At 41.1% G+C, this 21,343-nt stretch overlaps 1 protein-coding gene across 9 annotated transcripts in view; it reads left to right on the forward strand.

The window, feature by feature from the left end:
* The first annotated feature begins 1,191 nt into the window (after positions 1-1,191).
* rgs19 (regulator of G protein signaling 19) overlaps positions 1,192-21,343 on the forward strand; it is a 33,693-nt gene continuing 13,541 nt past the window's right edge. Inside the window, exons 1-4 of one of the 9 annotated variants that reach the window (XM_030423751.1) lie at positions 1,192-1,386; positions 3,379-3,504; positions 3,642-3,712; positions 13,766-13,876. In XM_030423751.1, coding sequence (XP_030279611.1) covers positions 13,862-13,876 — 15 coding nt within the window. In that variant the 5' untranslated portion in view covers positions 1,192-1,386; positions 3,379-3,504; positions 3,642-3,712; positions 13,766-13,861. Of the gene's footprint in view, positions 1,387-3,378; positions 3,505-3,641; positions 3,713-7,268; positions 7,553-7,590; positions 7,707-7,836; positions 7,982-13,765; positions 13,877-17,024; positions 17,227-21,343 lie in introns of those variants that run through there. The other 8 variants (XM_030423756.1, XM_030423758.1, XM_030423752.1 and 5 more) reach the window with 8 other exon arrangements.

A 21,343-nucleotide genomic window follows, 5' to 3' on the forward strand; every position in this document is an offset into this window, starting at 1 on the left:
ACAGCAAAGGTCCACTGGCTGAAAATGAACCAATTTGGCTGCTGAGGACTCAGAATCTGTTGCTTTCAGTGCGCCTTGTATCAACCCTTACTTTAAATTCTCTTCATGGCTTGCATCTGTGTATTTGCATTCTGTCCTTGCCTCTCTGCAGTTGTTTTTGACACTTGAACTTATTCTTTATCTGTGTCTTTAAAAAAAGCGACCTGGCTTAACCCCGACTATCCAAAATGTTCCCACTGAGCAGACCGACCGAACTCTAACTCTGGGCCTCCGTTGTCTTTGCCGCTCGCCATTTCCACAACTGACCTGCTGAACTCGACACGCCGCTCCTCCACCTCTGTGCCGAGTTAAAAACAAAATCTGGGTTACTGCTGCAGGGCTCCTGTTGTGCATGTCCTGAACCAAACAACAAATGTGACAAACGAACCGAACGGGATGGATTTTTTTCATAACCCACGCTAAATCGCAGTTTGCCTCAAAAATAAAATGAAATATAAGACTTTGATAATACGTAATTGTAAAAACTACACAGCCAACAGTGGCATTATCTCGTTAAACAATCACCAATATTTGCAGCTCGACAGTTGCGAGCTGATCCTGTATGTCAGCATCTGACAAAACTGACCAACAAAACGGTTTCAGGGGCGGCGGCCATGTTGGTGTTGTTGACGATGTAGTTCACTGAGCGGTTTCACACAAAACTAGATGATATTATACTATATTTACGACAAGAATGATATTTTTCCTTCACAAGCATTGTAATTCATGGCACAATTCAAATGTACAATTTTTTCCCCTCAAAATGAGGTCCAATCAAGTTTCACTGGAAGGGGCGTGGCTATGGCAATCAAACAATCAACAGGGAGAAACAAAAAAAAATTTGTTTTCATTTCAATAGTGCTGTGAATTACACATATGATGTTCGTGAATTAAAAAAAGATAACTTATGAAGCCCATTGGGGGGAAACCGGAAGAGGCGTGGCTTTGGAAATCATAAACAACAGAGTTTAAAAATCTTTACGACTTTATTGGCTTGAAAATTATCTTTTTAATTCACAAACATCATATGTTTAATTCGTGGCACAACTGAAACGATAACAATTTTTTTAATATTTATATTTATTTCTCCTCATCGACTTCTGTACAAACTTTCCGACAGGGAAACCGGAAGGGGCGTGGTTACGTCAATTGACTGACGCATGCCGGTTGACAGAATCTCAGGTGATGCTGTCAACATGGAGAGGGGAATATCGTTACATCTCTGGACACACTTTATTTCTAATTCGGCAAAAAGAAAACACAGTTCAGTAAAGAAGGACTGAGAGACGACGTGGGAAGGATATCAACCACCTGAAGAGGCAGCTGAGGTCGCCGTTAATACCCCCGGTGAGTTAGCTAGCTTAACTGTGGCTAGCTAGGTGCTAATCTAAACAAAACATATATTCATTAATGTTGAGTCAGTGTTAATGAGCCGTTAGCTGTGTCAACTTTGGTTAAATTGCTGGCAGACCACACTGACTCAGCCTGAATGGAAGCGTGGACCAAGTTTCAGTTTGTTATTGATTGTTGTTAAGTGTTGATTGAATGAGCCTGGCTTCAGGCTAACGTTAGCTGGGTTAATGTGTTAGCTAACGTCAGTTAGCTTCAAAGCCTGTGAGTGAAACATGAAGCTGTATCATGAATAATGTAACTTATCGTGCTGGGACATGTAGGTTCAACACCTGCTGTAGTGAAACATGAGGAAATTAGTCTAAATAATGTTTATTCATTTATATATTTGGACAACAGCTTGTAATTATTGTCAATAATATCTAATATTTCACTTATCCTCACCAGAAAAACGCAATGGCAGCTCTGATCCTGATATTACACTGTTACTATCTGGTCAAACTGTTGAACAGCAATTTATTAGGAAGATAATTGTGAAGATTTCAAAGTAAGACTACTATTACTACTATACAACAGTGGACTAAAACTGTTTGACATCTTTGAAAACTAAATCTGTAAAGCTGATGAGTTTAAAGAGAAAGCTAACTAGTTAACTATTTTGAATTCATTGACTAAAAAGATGAAAATGACTGTGTCTAAAGATGAATGTGTTTAAATCATTTTTATGTAGACTAAATCTAAAAATAGCCGCCGGTATCAACATTACCCTGAAATAAACCAAACCTGTCCTAATAGGACCCGACACTCTCTGTACATTTTGTGGCTTTGCATGAATTCAGACTGAGAATCAAAGAGTTTTGTGAGGAGAGTTCCTATCTGAGCTCTTTCATCTGCGTGATCAAAAGACATCTTACATAAACCTGTATTTATAATTCATATATGGGAGTGTATTTGCTTCTGTCTACTGTAGTTGACTGTGTTTAAATACAGTAGGGCTGTACAGTATTTGTTATGTCACCCTGTAAGTGCACCCTGCACGTGACCACATAACTGTATGTGCATGTTAATGTTTAGAATAAACAGCTGACAGATGATGTAGGCTACATTTTCCCAGTCAATCTAAAGCTTTCAGCAGAATATGATTCATCTAATTGTAGATATTTATTCATGTTCAGACGCTGGAGATGTTCCTTCTGTCCTCAGAATCAGCAGCTGTCAATGCTTTTTTTTTGCGCAGACTGTTATTATCTCTTTACCATAATACCAAGTCTGTAGTGGGTTTGCAGCAGGTCTATGCATCCAAGAGGGCAGAGTTTAATTTTCAACAAAATAAGAAAACACTGCATTCACAGGCATAAAGTCACCAGGCAGAGAAAGGAAGTAGCGCTAATTCTGCATAAATGTGCCTGAGGGGATGTGCAGATAACATGCAGCCTCACTCTCACGACCGGAAGCTGTTTCCCTTTTCCCCATAGAGCCTATTTTTAGTTGCCTAGTTGCCTAAAAACATTCAGAATAATCAACTGACATTATCAGCAGATTGTGGAGAACATTCAGTGCGACGTTATGTCAAAGTGCGATGTTTTGTCTTGCAGATAAGTCCACTGAAGTTTAGTAACCGTTTGGTAACGCTAGAGGCGAGTTCAGTGTGGTCAGTCCGAGTCCGGTGTCCAGCCTCGTTAACGCCGAGGCTGCTAAGTCCGGTTGAGCCTGACGTCTGTAAATATCCCACTGTGTCACATTTTACAGCTTTAGTTGTCTTTAAAAAGGCGGCTGCTAACAAGTAGCTAAATGAGACTACAGAGGTTGTCAGGGACATTAAATGTCATTACACCAAACACAGACCCGTCTCTACAGGTGAACCTTAGTTGCAAACTATTCTAATTTTAATTTTACAGCGTTGATTTTAAGGAACTGAATACTTCCTCCACCACTGGTTATTACAACCTTTGTCTGTCTGTCTCTTGGTGTCTGCCTGTCTGTGTTAAGGAGTGTGCGCGTGGCTGCAGTATCTGCTCTAAGCTCAACGGGGGACTCGCTGATTGCAGCACAAAGTCGTGCCACGGAAAAATGTTTTTAACACAACAGGAACAACAGAGAAACACAATTATCAAGGTAAAATGTCAGTAAGAACGCTCCAGGGGAAACAAATGTGCCGAAACGTTCTGTTAGTGAGTGAAGTATAAATGCATGTGGGGATAAGAATTAAAAGCAGTGCGTGGGTGTGTGTGTTTGTGTTTCCTGTTTTGCAGACATGGGTGGAGGTTTCACTTCCTCCTGATCCAACCAAACCTGAAGCCGACAAAAATCTGCAGGCCTGCAGGTAAAGAATAGAGGAGATAATCTCTCTGCACATTGTGGTTTCAGTTTGTCTGTCCTCAGCAGCTTGTGGCAGAGTTTGAAGGATTCTGATCACAGAATCAGTAAAATACAAACGTGGTGTAAATTTAGAAATGAGTCACATCCCGTCTCCATAATTAAAACCAACAAAAAAGGTTTTAAGCTGTGAAAAAAAAGGTGTTTTTTTTTCCTGTGAATTTGAACTGTGTGACTGCTCAGCTTCACCTGAGTCATTACAGGACAGTCTATTGAAGCAAATCCATTTACACATCTAGTGATTTCACACAGACTAATTCAATTTTGTTTACATGGTAACTAATGTGGAAACTGGAGGTGAATCATGCAATTTCACGCCCACTGTTGTTTGCCAAAAGCTCGTGTTCGTTTCAATGTATTTTTTTTTAACACCTACTGAATACTCTGCTCTCCTGCTGGGAGTCTTTCTGCTAATTGCTGCGCTTACGGCTTTATTTTTTGACATCGCCTAATAGATCTTCTGCGGCAGTTCATGGCTCCCTTCCATTTGTACGATCCTCTGCATCATGTTGTTTTGTTGACTTGCTAGATGTCTGCGGGCGCTCTCACTCTGTGATGCCCTCCGAGACACACCAGTGATGAAGAGGGAAATTAACTTGACATGACACTCACTGAGGAATGCTCAGCCTCCCCTCCAAAATGCCTAGTCCTATCCTCAGGCTGAGTAATTTGGCTCTAAGTCCTTCTCAGGAACTAATCATTATAGGATTATAGTTGTGTAGGCAGCGCTCAGGTGCTAATGCTTGGTAATGTGAAAGTGAGTCACGGTGGCGTTGAGATAAAATATCACAGACTCGGCCGATCTCACCTGGATCAAAGAGTTCTGTAGTGAATCACAAACTGCACTCAGCCCAGGTTCCTCTGAGGACAAATCAAATGTTTGGAGCCGAGGGAGCAAATGCATCCCGAATGCAACTGTTGGTCGATATCATCTAGAGCATCTGCATCTGCATATCGTCAAAACACAGTGTGTCTCAGCGACTTGATATGCAGCTTCAGTGCCCCCCTGTGGTGACAGATATCCCTGCACAGAACAATCAACAAGTGGCAGTTTTAGTATATGTCATGGGAAGGGCAAGGACATGTTTTCCACACTTTACAGCCTTCTTAGCATCATTTGAACCTCTTGTGCACACACTGACATGTTAGTAAATGATCACAGTTTAGTCAGACGTGCCAGAATACAGTGTGCTGTGGCCCCGTGTTGTTGTATAAGTGAGCTTTACAGTACATCGAGGCCTTCTTAATGTTGTTATGTCACCTACACACGAAGCAGCAGATATGCTTTTAGCAGTGGAAATGCATTTGATAAGACTTCACACCCCGTTCACATATCAGAGCAGATTCGTGCCACCAGATATGATTCAGAATCGTATCAGCGACCAAAGGTTAACCTCTGATAACAAACAGTGGTGGAGACTAAAGCCAGCTCCAGCGTTTGTTGGTGACAAGGTCCCAACAGGGGGCGTCTGACTGAGAATACACAACAGCTGTGTTCATTCTTTAGACTTCAATACCACAATCGTCAATGTTACAGGCAGCTGACTCACCGGAGGTGAAAAGTCAAAGGTCACAGCATCTGAACAGTGTTGCCGCAGCCCCAGGGTTGTGATCTTGTGAATGAAACACACACACAGCATCATGCAGTGATGTGCGATGGACTTCAAAGTTCAAGTAAATGGCACATGATTCAGGGAACTTACGAGAAATACTGTGAATTTCAAAGACATGTTGTCGTCTTCAGGACTCACACATGACTGGAAAAGAGGCAGGAAGCACTTTAATGTCAAAAGAATACAAATAAAAAGGAACATCTGGCTTTGTTGGACAAATTCGACTGTTTCACCAGCAGTCAGACATGAAATCACTTGTGTATGCGTGGCGAGTTTTTATTGATGACTGCTTTTGTGTGCTTTAATATAGATATCAGGTACTTCAGCCCAGGTAGTGTCATTATACAACATCAGAATTACAGCAGGATGAATTATTTACTGGATCAACTCCAAATGTCTTTAGTGAAAAATGTATCGGTCAGCATTTTATTGTTTAGATGATTATTGTTTTGCTTGATTGTGACCCCCTCACCCCCGTCCCTCCCCGTCTCTCTCGCTCCCTCTCTCCCTCTCCTTGGTGTATGGCGCCCCCTCCTGTTGCTCCTGGTATGTTCACATCATTTGAAGCAGTCACAAGAACCTTAACTGTCTCCTGTTAATACTCATCATTTTGATTCAGATTTTAGCCAAACAAGAAAATATAACCAAAAAACCTGCAGGGGAGTTATTATTCCAGGAAATAAAGTAATAAAGTGTATGTGAACCAGAAGTTATTATGTGCAAGAATTAAGTTGCGCTTGCATGCAACATTATTTCCTATATGACAGGAAATAAGGTTCTATGAACAGAGACAGTGAGGCTGCAGAGGAAACTGTTGGAGGATAATAGAACTGGTAGCTGCTTTGTTCTGATTGTCAACATGTGTTTGACACCTTAAGATTTCTGAGAAGAAGGAGCCACAGTAAGAAAAAACCTTCTGTCTTTCCACGGACAGTAGAACACGTGTAAAGAACACTGTAATGTTGTAAATGCAGCTGTGAATGCGAGCTAGACTTTTAAAAATGGTTCTAACAGAAACCATATATTAATGTCATCAGCAGAGGAGAAGTTGCAAGCCGAGAGATTTTAATCGTTTTCCACAATCTAATGCAATCTGTGGTGCGTATGCAAAGCAGGATATTGCTTCAAAAACTTTTACTTGTGGTCACTTGACTTCTGTGCTTTTCACTTCCTCTGACTGCTCTGCATCTGTACAATCTATTAGCGAGTTTGCACATTTGAAAATATTGAAGAAAAAACCTGCTGGCTGATTTCAATTCACTTTACAAAAATCAGTAATAATCAATATTATTATTTCATCGTAACGGTCTCTGGTGTAGTGTTAAATAAATAATAGAAATATGAATGAAGGATCCTTGTAATAAGCTGGTTATATATAATATACACACTACTCAAAATGAGTTGGGGATATTTTATTGCTTCACATGATTGTTTATTCTGTGACATATATTATTATATGTTATTGCATATCCATTTTTATTTTGAGTAGTTGCATTAAATTAAAACAACACTCTGATAATATTTTCTTGCTCAAACATTAAGCTAAATATATACCTTTAATGCACACGTGAAGTTGAATTACTGTGATTAAAACTGTCCTGACAAAATAATTACTTTATATGTTGGCTATATAAGAAGTGCATGGAAGTAATATAAAGATAGATGTATAATTAAAGTCGTTATCAGCGCATTAATTATTACCTGAAACGATTTTTCACAAGCTGTAATGACACGTGCAGCAAATAAAACTTAAGTATAGTCGCTGCGTAAAGTTTTATTGTAGGGGACTCCTGCTTGGATGGACGTGTGAATCCGCGCATGCGCTCTGCCGCCCCTGTCCACCAGGGCGGTGATCTCTCTCTCCCTCTCTCTCTCTCTCTCTTTCCCTCACGCTCACTGTGGGTGTCTCTCTATCACTCCCTCTCTCTCTGGGAAAAACCCGAGCAGGAGGAGAGCGAGCAGAAGGGGGGAGGAGGCGGACTCCTTCTTCTTCTTCTTCTTCCGATACAGCGGCGGCGGCAGGATATTTAGAAAAATAAATCAAAAAAAAAAAAAAAAAAAATCCACCCGCCACCCCCCCCCGGTGCGGAGCGGCAGAGGAAGAGAAAACCACACGGATGTGCCTCAGAAAGCGCAGCGGATACCGCCCTCCGGACCTTATTAATGCCAAGATTGTGAGTATCTGATCGGCTGCAGAAGCGAGCTTGAGCCCGGGGAGGGGAGGGCGGCGGAGCGGAGGGGAGGGCTGCTGGTTTCAGTTTAATTTCCCCTTCTCTGGTCTCCAGTCAGCGGCGGAGCTTTTCCTCGCTCCGCGGTGTTCAGGAAAAGGTCGGTCTCCGTGACTCCTTCCCTCCCCTCCCCTCCCCTTCCCTCCCCTCCCTCCTTCCCTTCTCTCCTTTCTCACCCTCCGCGGCTCCTTCGTGAAGCGCGGGCAGCAGCGGCAGCAGGCAGGCGGTCTGTGGGGGGGAGAGGAGTCCGGTGGACCCCTGTCATGTCTCCGTTAAACGGTTCTCTTCATGACAGCAGCGGGTGTTTGAGTCTTTACCTGCTTCTTCCTGAAACAGAACAGAACGAGATAAACACTCAGACAGCTTCTTGAGAAAGTAGGAGGAACAAAAAATAGGGTTGTCTTAGTTTATTTTTGATGTCTTGTTTTCTGTTTCTAAGTTTGTTTTAAGCACTGACAGTTAGCATAACTAGGCTAATTGGGGCGAGCGGGTTGTGTTGTAACACAAGTTTGTATAAATTAGTCGCTGTGAGGATTAACGTAGTTTTTGTGTTGAATATTATGCGTCTTCATGAAATCTTCAATTTCAAGTTCTTGTTTCTTTTCCCGCTTGGCTACCTTGGTGTCATGTGACTTTTTTCTTCTTTCAATAGCAATTTGTCGCTATCCTATCTAGCTATTTAAGCTAGGCTAATGGTTCTTCCCTTCCATAATGCTAACATGCACTTATGGTGAAGTTTTCTGTCAGGTGTGGTACATTAAATAGATACTGTATATTATTATTTTTTTGTTTTTCTGCTCGAGTTTGCTAACTTGCGAGATAGCAGCGTGCTAGCCTGAGCGGTAGCTAGCCGCTAACCTCCATGACATGCTAAAGAATCTTGCGCGTGCAGGAAGAACGTAAAGCAAGTTTTCGCTATGTATGCTAATACGTTTAAACATTTCTTTTTATTATGTCTTGTTTTATTTAGAGCAGCAGATGTTCTTTTACCGAAAAGCACAGTTTTGCATTTATGTTACAGCCAATAGTAGTTTGATTGTGGTGAAGTTTTCTGTCAGGCGTGGTACATTTAATAGATACTGTATATTATTATATTTTTGTTTTTCTGCTCGAGTTTGCTAACTTGTGAGATAGCAGCGTGCTAGCCTGAGCGGTAGCTAGCCGCTAACCTCCATGACATGCTAAAGAATCTCGCGTGCAGGAAGATCGTAAAGCAAGTTTTCGCCATGTATGCTAATACGTTTAAACATGACTTTTTATTATGTCTTGTTTTATTTAGAGCAGCAGATGTTCTTTTACCGAAAAGCACAGTTTTGCATTTATGTTACAGACAATAGTAGTTTGATTGTGGTGAAGTTTGGTGAAGTTTTCTGTCAGGTGTGGTACATTAAATAGATACTGTATATTATTATTTTTTTTGTTTTTCTGCTCGAGTTTGCTAACTTGCGAGATAGCAGCGTGCTAGCCTGAGAGGTAGCTAGTCGCTAACCTCCATGACATGCTAAAGAATCTCGCGTGCAGGAAGATCGTAAAGCAAGTTTTCGCCATGTGTGCTAATTCAACATTGCTTTTTATTATGTCTTGTTTTATTTAGAGCAGCAGATGTTCTCTTAGCGAGAAGCAAGTTTTTGCATTGATGTTACAGCCAATAGTAGTTTGATTGTGGCCTTAATGTTGCTGATCTAGCGCGTTATAACCTATTCAACCGCAGAGTCAGTCTGCACTTTTGGATTTCCTGTAAATCTGTTTTTAGATACACTCTATTATGACTGGCGATCTGGCCAAAAAACTAAGATCTAATTCATTGAAATCACGATCACGATCTGAATTGCGATCTTTTTCCTCCCAATTTTTAATTGCCCTGCACTGTAGCTATACTTAGAAAATATATTTGTTATTGTTAATGTTTCAGAAAAAACAATGAAACACAGATATACATGAAATAGCCAATGAATTTCACCACTGTTGAAGCACATTACTGCATAAAACAAAGCTCCTTTTCATTAGCCATTAGCTAGGGAGCAGTGGAACCTACTGAGGGTGTTTATGTATGTGTTTGATAAATGGGGGGTAAGATAAATCCATTTTTAATCCCAAAAGTTTAAAAGTAATATCTGAGCTCTCCCCCTGTCGTTGAATAACTGGGTGTCTTCCCCTCTTGAAGGTCTGGTTCTGCGTCCGACTATCTCAGCGAATAAACTAAACCCAATCTCTTATGGGGTTTAGTTCTCTGCCTGTTTTTTACGGGGAACCCCCAGTGTGGTCAAAACAGATTTACTGACACATTAAAAAGCTTCAGCTCATATCTGGGACAGTTGAGACCGGAAACCATGTACTTACAGTGTCATACAGTACTTCCAGTTTATCATGACCTTGCGGTGCTTCATGGTATGTTTATGTATAAACTGACACTAAGAAGTTTCTATCTGCAGTCCAGCAGTAGCCTTATTGTATACAATGTCTCGTATAGCACACGCTTAGTATAAACTATACATTTAATACTCCCGTCGGGACTTGAAAGATTCTTAAATAATTACTTTTTACGACCGTTGTAGGTGCAACCACTGGTTAGGCACTTTTATGAGGAAGAGACACAAAAGCAGAAATGAATGTGTTGCGGCGTTAATGTGTAATGTGTGTCATTTGGAAAGGAGATGGTACTTTACAACTCATCCCTCCCTCCTTATGCATTAATTGTGTGGTAAACGTATTTCCATGTATCATTCTGGACCGCTTTAGGTGACGGTTACTCACAGGAAGGTTCTTTTGAAATTCGAAGTAAAGGTGGAAGCGGTCAGAAATGTCTTTTTTTAAATCATGACTCTTTGCATTGCCGTCTACTTTCTGTTTGGTGTGACTTGAACATGTGGACCTGCTAGCTATCAAATGTCAGCATCCAGCTCCTTTTATCCTCCTAAATCCCTGTGTTTTGGGAGTCCTTTCCTGTACCCTGTTCGAATTACATACTCGGGTCTAAAACAAATCCTCTTGAAAGAGAAGTGAGATTTGTTTGTAGGTGTTTCTGTGAGTTTGTGGGTGTAAAAACTTTTTCACACATCACTCCATAAACCAAGCGCAAGCAGGACAAAGTTGATTTAAACAGCTTCAAACATATTCAGTGTGAAAACGCCCTCAGAAGCCACATCCCTCCTCATATATTATCTGCCATTTATGGGGATTTTTGACCTAAAGCAGCAGTTGTAGACTGCGTCACCGTGAAAACCATAATCAACAGTATCCGCTTTCAGAAAAAGTATTGTGTGGCAAATTTTTGGGCCCCAACCTGAGATGAAGAAACATAAAACCTCCATGATACTGACCTGAATAGGACTCTAGAAGTTTTTTTCTCCTACTTCTTGTTGCCAGTTGGTACACACTTCCTCTTCCTGTGTCTTTCTTCATTGTGTCTGTTGCTTGCTTCCTCTTTTTTAACTTGGTCATCGTCTTCCCTTCCTGCGTCTTTCTGTTTCCTCCCTTGTTTCTCGTTTCAGTCTCTTTTGGTTTGTGTCTGTCTTTCTTTCCAGCTGTGGTGATGTGTGTTATAAGAATGTGGTTGCCATTCTGTCAAGTGTGTGTGTGTCTCTATTATACTTCTGTCCTGTGAGTGTCTGGTGGTTTCACTTGTGTTTACTTGTTAGTGGTTTGATGTTTTAAGTCCATAAAAAACTTAACACTTGCTTAACATAAAACCAGCAGTCTGATCAGTGACGTCAGATGAAAACCTTCGATCTCCCAAATGTCAAATGTTTGTCCAGGAATCCGTCTTAGTTTTAGTTTGAGTACCACATAGTTTTTAGTTTCCAGTGGGATTTTAAAAGGATCCCATGAAGAGGTCCTTATGTATAGATTAACATAGTGAACAATTTATCAGCCGATACCAATGACAGCGCGATATTATCATCTGTTCAGCAAACTAACTCTAATCCTAAACATATAAAGAAGTTAAGGTATTATTATCAAACCAGAAAAAACAGCAGTCAGTCATCGGGTAGTTAAAACAAATACAGATTATATCTCCTCTGATTGATAAAATAATAAATTGATAAACCAACCTCACAATATGCGTGCAACAGATAACATTTCTCCAAAAAAACAAAATCTTAAGATTCGCTTCATTTGCCCAGAATAAGTCATTTGTGTGGTCAGCGGCTGAAAATCTTGGCAGGCCTACACAGATATGGAATTGATTTATAAATATCAGATTGATACAATCACCAGTCACTCTGTGTGCTTTTTTGTTAACATGTCACATGTATGAGGCCCTCACAGTGTTAAAACTGTCCACACGTTACATCTGAAATTTGAGCTAACAATAAATCTCCACCTTTGAAATCTTGTTTGACTGCACACTTGTTGGGTTTGAGGCCAAAGTCCCTAAATTAGTCCTTTCTATTTCTCCCAAAATGACTTCTTAGCTTTCATTAGCTCTCCTTATTGAAACTAAATTACATGATGAGCAACAACCTTGCCACTAATCTCCATCTCATGGTTTCAATTTGGAAGTTTGAAACCAAGTTACTCACTTGAGAGACATTTCAAAGAGAAATGAACCCTATAGGCCAGCTGCTTTGGAAAAATCTCAAACCTCACATCTCCAAGCTTTTGAACTTACTTTCTTTTTGTCTATTCTTTAGTAATGTTGCTTTACATTGCTGTAAACATTTTGAAATTGTTCCATATTGTTGATATGTTTGATTGTCCATCCACCAATTTATACAAATTTCAAAGTTTGTTTGAAGCAATTTTTTATAGTGTTTGAGTCCCTGGTTGGTCCTGTAGTCACTGTTGTTTCAGCCCCTGGTTTGTTATATTTTCACTGATTATTTAAGCAACTGGCTCAATGTTCCTGGTTGGTCCAGGATGAACTGTTGTAAAAACACTGAATTGATCCAATGTTTGTCCAGTATTCATTCACTATTTCAGCCTGGTTTAGCCCAGAATTGTACTTTTGATCAGGTCCAATATGAACTGGTGTTAAAGCCCTGAACTGACCCAAATTTGATTTCATGTTTAGTCTTGGTTTGCAACATTTGGTGGAGTTTTAGTCCTGGTTTCGTCCAGTTTGAACTAGTGTTAAATCCCTGGTCTGGTCCAATGTAGACTGGTGTTAACGCCCTGAAATGGACTAATATTATATCATGTTTAATCTTGGTAAATATTTGGCGATGTTTTGGCCGTGGTTTGGATTAGAATGCATTCATAAATCAGCCCTTGTTTGTTAACCATCCACTGGTGCTTTATCCAAGGATGTGCTGATCCAACTTTTTCTCTTCTAATACTGATACCTCAAATCAGTTTTTCCAGAGTATGGATCCACTAAGACTCTGTTTTTCCCCGAAACTGTTCATTTCACCGCTTGGAAAACGCTGGAATCACTTTTGTGTAATTAAACATACAGCCAGGAAGTGCTTGGAAACCAGAAGAGATGAAGAGTCATTGATGAAGAGTCTGTATTTAATGTGGATCAATGTCATTGTCATTGCCAAAACTCGCTCTGCTTAATAAAGTCAGTATTTGTACTGATGCTGATCTGGTGGATTTTCACGTAACACAGAGGCACCTGGTTAATGTGTTGACGTGTGTGAAAGTAACACTTGTCGTCATAGATGGGAAGTAATTTCGTTAGGACATCCTCAGAAGGGTTGCATAAAAGAAGCTCATGGAAACACGCTGATTGACTTTTTTCTTTCACTAAATCTTTGGAAAATCTGAAGCCAAAATTTGAATGAAAACGTCTGTTTTTTGGAAATGTATTATGTCAGAGATGAAGGATCCACCTCTGATGGAAGATCCTGAAGTTGACGAATGGACGACTGGTCCACACACACTCACTATGGCCTTTTTTTCTCTCCTTTGTGTGTGTGTGTGTGTGTGTATATGTGTGTGCGTGTGTGTGTTGCCTGTGTGCGCCTATGTTCTTGTGGATAAATACATTCCCCCGGGATTCGTTGGTGCATTTTGTGGCTGTCGCACGCTGTGTTTTTGGTCCATGGCTGCATGTCTTTGTGGGTTCACACACATTCATGTATGAATGTGAATGTTTTTGCGATGCATTGTGCTTGTGTGTTTATGTGGCATATTGCGTGAATGCATGTTTGCGTGTACATTTGTGTGTGTGTGTGTGTGTGTGTGTGTGTGTGTGTGTGTGTATTTATAAAGGAGAGGTCCGAGGCAGAAGGGGGGATGACATGCATGTGTCCGGCCTGCTAACATCGCTGACGACTCGCACACTAACCAGCTGCCCGCCCTCACAACATGACGGACGTTCTGGTAAACCAACTGCACCTCCTCCTCAAACTAACTGTCTCATCAACTACTATTGTCGCATTTCATCTCTGTGTTCATTTATTTATCTCTCTCTGAATTTCTTTGTTTCACTGTCTGGGAAAGTTTTTTGTCCCCAAAACTGTCGGCTAATAAAAGGCCAATGGAAATAATAGAAATAAAAGGCTGTTCTCAGTCCCGAATTGGGCCACAAACTTGTATATTTGCAGATCTGTCTAGCTAGTGGGGATATCCTGAATACATTTTGTGTGACCCTGATCACAATCCAATCCAATCCAATTCATATGATACCAGGTATTCAATGCATTTACCTGTGGAGGAGGTGGGGGACTGTGTAAAAACTACAGCGGTGCATGTGTCAAGAGAGAAGGGCGAAAAAAATGGCAATATTGGAGCATCGATACTAAAAAAATTTGTATTGAAACTTTCAAATATTCAGTATCGATATTTTGACACCAATTTTGATAAATCAATCATCATATCAGTATTATAAATTGCACATTTTACTTCGCATTATAACAGTCTTGAGTCTTGCTCGTATCTTCCTCCATTGCTGCCGGGATACATGTACAACAACACACATGTCGGCTCCCAAAACATCCCAGATAAGATACGTGAAGCAGTAACATTCCTCAACATTTGGACTGTATTTGGATAAATGTAAGACCTTGAGCAGTACTTGAAACTGTAGTTGAGCCGTGACTGATGACATTTCAAGTGTCCATGAGAACACAAATATAGACAAGAATGCAGCTTGAGAAAGGCCCTCGTTAAATCCCCAATGGCCTGGGCCAATAATTGGTTTCAGAGCAAGGTAACTGAATTTTAGTCTCAAAGGAAAAGGATTGGAAAAATGATAGTCAACAAAAAGAAGCCTGCCTCCTTTTCCACTGACTTTGATTTGGTGAATGAGCTCAACTGAACAAATACGTATTTGTAACATTCAAATATTGATTTCAGTGGTGCCAACCTCACCATTTCCGTATTAGTTGGGCTCTACTGTACTCTTCATTTCAGTGTCTTTTCTCCCCTCTCCTCCTCATTCTCCTAAATTAAACTGTCATTTAATTTCCACATGTCAGTGCCACTGTCGACTATATATAACTGCTGTCAGCTTGTCTCCCTCGTATCTGCTTGTCGTTTCTCTCTCCCCTCTCTCCCCCTCAGTTTTCCATCAATCTACTTCTTCTCCCGCTCTCTCCCTCACTTGTTTTCTTATCTCGCTCTCCCCCTATCCCTCCCATTCCCTCCACTCTTTTTTTTATGTCATCATCCTCCCACTTTGCCTCTTCATCTCCCCCCTCTCTCCTTCTCTAGTACTTCCTCCCACTCCCCCAAATTCCTTCACTCTCACAGCTCTCTCTCCCCTTCTTTTCCATTATACTCAATGTCTTCACTCACTCTAATCTTAACTGTCCTATCATCCTTCATCTGAATGTTTCCTTCCATAAGATTGATGTTAAAGAAACCCTATACATGCTGGTTATGTGATTTGTACAATTTTGCCATACTGCAGTTGCTCAGGAAAACTTCTGCATAGATGTGTGTTCCCGTGAGAGTAGATTAATAGTCGCAACACCACTGGAGCCTCACAAAAGTATGTGGACACCTGAACATTACACCCACAGAGTTTCTATCAGGTGATCCATTAGTGGAGGTGGTAAAGCGTGGCTCAATGAGTCAAGACAAACTTTTAACTAATGTGAACTGTATGCAGACTTTCTTGGGTGAAGCCTTTGTACAATGAATGATTATCAAACTAACTTGCTCGTGTCTCTAACCTGAGGTGTCGCAGTGAGTGTTTGGTTTGAGTCTTGACTTTTCCCTAACTTGTAAAATCTTGGGTTTCCTGTTTTTTGCAACATGCTGTTCTGGTTATTATAGTGTGAAACAAACATAGGATGTCACCTGCTGTCAACTTGTTTTTCAAAGTTACCAGATGAGATACAGGTTCATTTCCACGGGTCACAAAAATGATTGTGGAGAATAAATAAAATGACTTATTTTAGACTGAAGATTGAACATTGGCTGTACAATAATACAATTTGCTTTTTTCTGGGGGGTTGTGACTCTAAAAGGTTGAACCACTGGCTTTAACAATAGCCTCACCCAGTAAATCTGTGATGTGATTGCTTTGTGATGTAGCGCCACTGCTCATTTTCACCTGAAACATGATAAGCCTAGTGTTATATTTCATTAAAATGTAATTCCATTGGATGCTATCGAAGGCATCCTTTATGTCAGATGAGGCGTGGTGCCTGCTTTCGTTATGCTGCAGGAAACCCTGACTGTGACTGTTGAACATCTCATTCTGTTAGCATTAATCTGCAGCTTTAACTGCCTCCATTCTTCTGGGAAGGCTTTCCACAAGGTTTTGGAAATTGGCTACAGGGATTTGCTCCCATTCAGTCCCGAGAGCATTAGTGAGGTCCAAAGATACTGATGTTAGGTGATCATATCTGGCTCACCGTCAGCATTCCAGTTCATCCCAAAGGTGTTGAATGAGGTGGAGGTCAGGGCTCTGTGCAGGCCACACATGGTCCACAGCAAACTGGGGAAACCGTTTATTTTAGAACTAGGCTTTGTGCGCGTGGGCCTTGTCGTGCTGAAACAGGAAAGGGCTCTCTGCAAAACTGTTGCTGCAAAGTTTGAAGCATGCTGTTGCCTGAAATATCACGGCATGCTGCAGCATTCAGAGTTACGGGATAGGAAGTTAAGGGCCCAAGCCAAGACAACCAGACACGGACCAAAGGCAAAGTTGTGGAGAGGCGTTTCTGTCTGATGCATGGATGCCTGGAGCCTTTCCATAGCTCGAGGTTACATAGTGAGATTTGTAAAAAAAATTGGCATTCTTTTAAGGAGAGACATGTTGACAAGTCTGGACTGGACTCCAGGGGTGTCCAAGTTCAAAGGCAGAAAGAATGTAAGTGCTGGTTTTAGGAGCTTTTCTCTGTAAGCCATTTTGGCATGAATAGGCTCATGTAGTCATAACGGGTAGGGTTGGGTTGGTGTGTGTGTGTGTGTGGGCGTGTGTGTGTAGACACCAGGTCTGATTCATCAAGTTTCAGAAAGAAACCAAGAAGCGCTGCGTGTCACAATACCTCTGACTCTGTTTCCTGCCGCTCTCTCTCTCTCTCTCTCTCTCTCTCTGTTTCTCTCTCCATCTTTTCCTGTCGCCTTTCATGTCTCGTCCTCCTTTACTGGAGTGAAGTCGTGTTGACTGATGAACCATCGTAGCTTGTGGCCATAGAGTGAGAGAAAATAAAAAGAAGGACCCGTTTGTTCCTTCATTCAGTCGTCCATCGTCGATCCACCATTGAAACATCTCGTCTCTGGTGAGCTTTGCTGCTGAATGTTTTCTGTGTGCTGACAGTTCAGTGTGCTGGTTGTTGAGCAGGGTTCGGGTATCTGGAACTCTCTAAAAAGTTCTGACTTTTGAATCTCAACAGATAGTGGAAGGCAGTACCAGGGTTAGAAGAATTAGAAGAATTGTGCCAAAGTAAAAGTTTCTTCCTTCTTCAGGTTTACATGATTTGATAACCCGACTGTGGGTTATGAGGGAATTTCTCTTTTTTTTCTGTCCGTTGAAACACTTTCAACACCCTGTAAGAATACCTTAAAGATGCTTTGTCATCAAATTCTGAACTTCTCAGTTCCTGAAAACTCGACATCTTGGGTTTTTTGGGGGGACCGATAAACAACAAATAACCCTCATATTTTACATGTTACAAATCAGAAAGTTTCAGACGGATTTTCCGCTTTCCAGGCAGGTGTTGGCCTCAGTTGGTAGTTTTAAGTGGATCCCCATCAGTTGCCTTGTCAGAAACGTCTTTGTTAGAAACAAGGCAGAAATTACATTTAAAATACATGAAGTTAGATAATACAACAACTGTAAAAAATATATTTTTTAGCAAGTGGAACACAATTAAACCACCGTTAGATTAGCATCTAATTAAAATGCCTGCAGGGAGTTTTGTTCAGGGATGCTCAGCCTCCAACACGTGAGACTTGAGTTGGATTTGACAGCTTTACTAATGTAAGGAATGTCATTTACTTGTTTTAGTGGTTAGTTTTGTTTATTGTCAGGCTGCTACTAATGGTTATGTTGATTATTAACTAATCTTCAGATCATTCTCTCCATTATTGATAAATCTTTTGGTCTATAATTGTCCCAGATGAGTCAATCGGCTAACCGGTTGTTTCATCCTGCTCATTGTATGCTCATTCGCTGTGATGGATTACCTGGTTTCAAAGCTCAGACTGCTTAAGTAAGTGCTGAAGTTTAATGTAAAGTTAAGGCAGTTTGATGTCAATAGATTCCACGTACTTGTATGTAAGTGTTGAAGCATTGCTCTTGGATAATGAGTGTGTTGGCATGGTGTAACCGCTGACCACTAGGGATGGGAATTGATCAGATTATATTGATACAAATGCCATTCTCGATTCTGCACATTGGTCCAATTCTACTTCTATGAATCCCCTTATTGATTTTTGATATATTTTCTGTGTGGAAGATAGAAGGTCTACACAGTTCATGCAGTTCATGGTAAATCAAAGTGCCGTTTCTTAGGCAACTGGACTTATTTCAGTTTCTGGAAGACGTTTCATCTTTCATCCCAGAGGCTTTCTCAGTTCTAACTAACTGGCGGGGAGTTGGCATTACCAAGGTGGTTGGCATTGCCAACTCCCCCCCGGGTATATTAGGTGACACATTACAGCATTTTCCACTTTCATTTTGCTAACCATCTGAGAGCAACACCACCCCTGATCAGTTAACTGGTGAAAAATCTCCAGAACCTCCCCTTCCATCGACTGACATTTGCACACGTTCTGCAGAGAAACTCAAAGAGAGACGTGTTCTCTTGTATTGAATCCCTCCGGTAAACAACCCGGATGTAAAGTGAGAACTCTTATTTAATGTAGCCTCACTCATGCCAATGTTTCCTACAAGCTTGCACCTGGTTGTTGCGATGTCCTTTGGTACCACGTTGGTTTGTAGGTTGTTAAGAAGGGCTACATAATTAGCGACAAGCCTCAACCACACGTGGCTCACCTGCTGTTGTGAAAACAGAACCAATGGGGGGAAAGAAATCAAAACAAAAAGTGTGTTTTTTGAGCGACTTATTAAAAAAATATATTGCTGATGAAGGAAGTCAACAGCGGACATGTACTGAGAGAGAGAAACAGAATTCTGAAAGAAGGTATGCTGCCGTTCGGTGGGACGCACTGGAGGTGCTGCTCTGTTGGGAAGAGAGCATCATATACATGGCATTCCTGGAATTTAAGTACATGTTGCGTTGATAGATGCTCAGCATATTGCACCTTTTACTTGAAATGATCATTTTACAGGCGGTTACAACTAGCAGTGTTGTCATCTTTCCTCTGAAAATGAAGCCACACTTTGGCCCGTTTCTTCCTCTCTGCCATGACTCCTTCTTTTTTCTTTTGCAAGTTTCCAGCAGTGTGCGCATGAGTTTGATGTCATTGTTTTGCAATGCTCAACTGTCTGACTGAAAAACATGCTGGAATCGATACATTTGAGAGTGGACAACTTTGAGTCTGTCCTCGAAGCTGCTGTTAATTCAGTGTTTGACATCTTCTACTTTTTCACATTTCAAACTTTGAGCTGAGCAGATAACGAGCAGGCAGAGCTGCAGTGTCCACAGGAAATGTGGCTGTTGATGGACACATACTTGCTGTCAGCTGCAGGGATCAAACTTGTTAACTGACAGGAAGGCTTTTAAAGGGTCAGTTTGCTCAAATAACAACAAAAAACCAAAACTTTTTCCTTACACTCACCTTTAAATGGTATCGAGCCATTGTGATGGAATTTTATTCGTCTCTCAGATTTGTAGTTCCGCCTCCCCATTACAAGGGAAGTGAACAGGAGGACATTGGACTTAAAAATAGCATTTAGAATAACCCAGCAGAAACAACTTTTTACATTTATAGAATCTGAGAGTATCCAGAATAATATGTCGCTCTGGATGACACGCACAAGATATTTAATTTTCTCATATTAAGGTTCTTTGAATGTTTCTTGCCTCTCATTTTGGACAGAAAATGTGTTGGAAGTGTTTTAGTAGGATTGCAACATCCGCTCGAAATGGGCGTGTAGCAGCTTGAATGGTTGTAGTGGTGTTTTTGTGTGGTGTGTTGTGTGTGTGTGTGTGTGTGTGTGTGTGTGTGGGGGCGGGGGCGGGGGGGGATGTGGTGTGATTGTGCAGTAAGCGAACACGTGTTTGTGGTTAAAATTGTGTGCATCACAGTGTGTTTGTGTGCCGTAACCTTAAATGCACGTGTGCGCAGTTTTAGCTTGATTAAGTGTTACTGGCCACTGTGTGTGTCTCTGTGTGTGTGTGTGTGTTTGTGTGTGTTTGTGTCCGTATAAGGAGAGGAGAGGAGATGAATTTGGGAGCTGATATGGTGTGTCGGCGCAACCCTCAGGTGAAAAACCTTGAATCTGTCACCTCACAGTGCTGCTAGACTGGATTTATAGACCCACTTACTGTGTCTGTGTGTGTTTGTGTGTGTGTGTGTTGTAAATTAAGAGAGTTTCAGTGTGAAAGCATGGGCGTGTAGGTGTGTGTGTGTGTGTGTGACATTTCCAAAGAAAGAGTAAATGAAGAGAGACAGACCAAGAACGAGAGGAGAGGAAAATACAGTATAAAGTGTGTGTGTGTGTGTGTGTGTGTGCGTGTGTGTGTGTTAAACAGTGCATTAGCAAAGCTTTGGCAGTGTTTAACATGTCAGGACAGGAGTTTGGAGAAGCTCCCCTCCTCCATAAAACATTTCTCCTTTCCTGCACTGGATCTGAAGCGTGACTCACTAAAATCCACCTGCACTGCTGTAAAGGTTACTGAGGAAGAAATCATAATCCCAAGAACAAAACTCAAGCCTTGGTCGTTAGTTTGCAGTTTGGTTTGGTAAAGGCACTACAGAACAACAACTGCTTGGATGGGTTTCAGAAAACATAGTGGATTCTGTTAAAATCACTACGTTACTTCTGTAACTCATGACTGACTTTTTTCTTTCACACTGGACCCGAACAGATTGTATCAAAGTACTGCGCTTGTTTAACCCAACCATCCATCCCTGACCTCCTCCCTATATGGATTTTAGCTATAATAATTACTTCAGTCGCTACAGGCTGCAACCTAACGAGAAACGTAAAAATGGGTTGTTAAAAGCTGCCTTCCGAGTCGACCTATGTGGCGATCTTCTGTTCAGACCTGGCTGAGCAAAAACGTTCAACATTTGCAGGTTCCAGTAATTTGTAGGTCAGAATCTGCTGCGTTTCTTTGTCATTTCTGAGGATGAATGTAGAGTTTTTGTGTTTAGGACTGCTGGTTGGACAAAAGAATCAATTTGAAGATGTCGTTTTGGGCTCTGGAGATCAGTTTTATGTAACATAGTAGGTCAGCTGATATGTTTATCAATCAAAAATGACAT

The sequence above is a fragment of the Sparus aurata genome, chromosome 7 (assembly GCF_900880675.1).
Source record: "Sparus aurata chromosome 7, fSpaAur1.1, whole genome shotgun sequence".
NCBI classification, from domain to species: domain Eukaryota; kingdom Metazoa; phylum Chordata; class Actinopteri; order Spariformes; family Sparidae; genus Sparus; species Sparus aurata.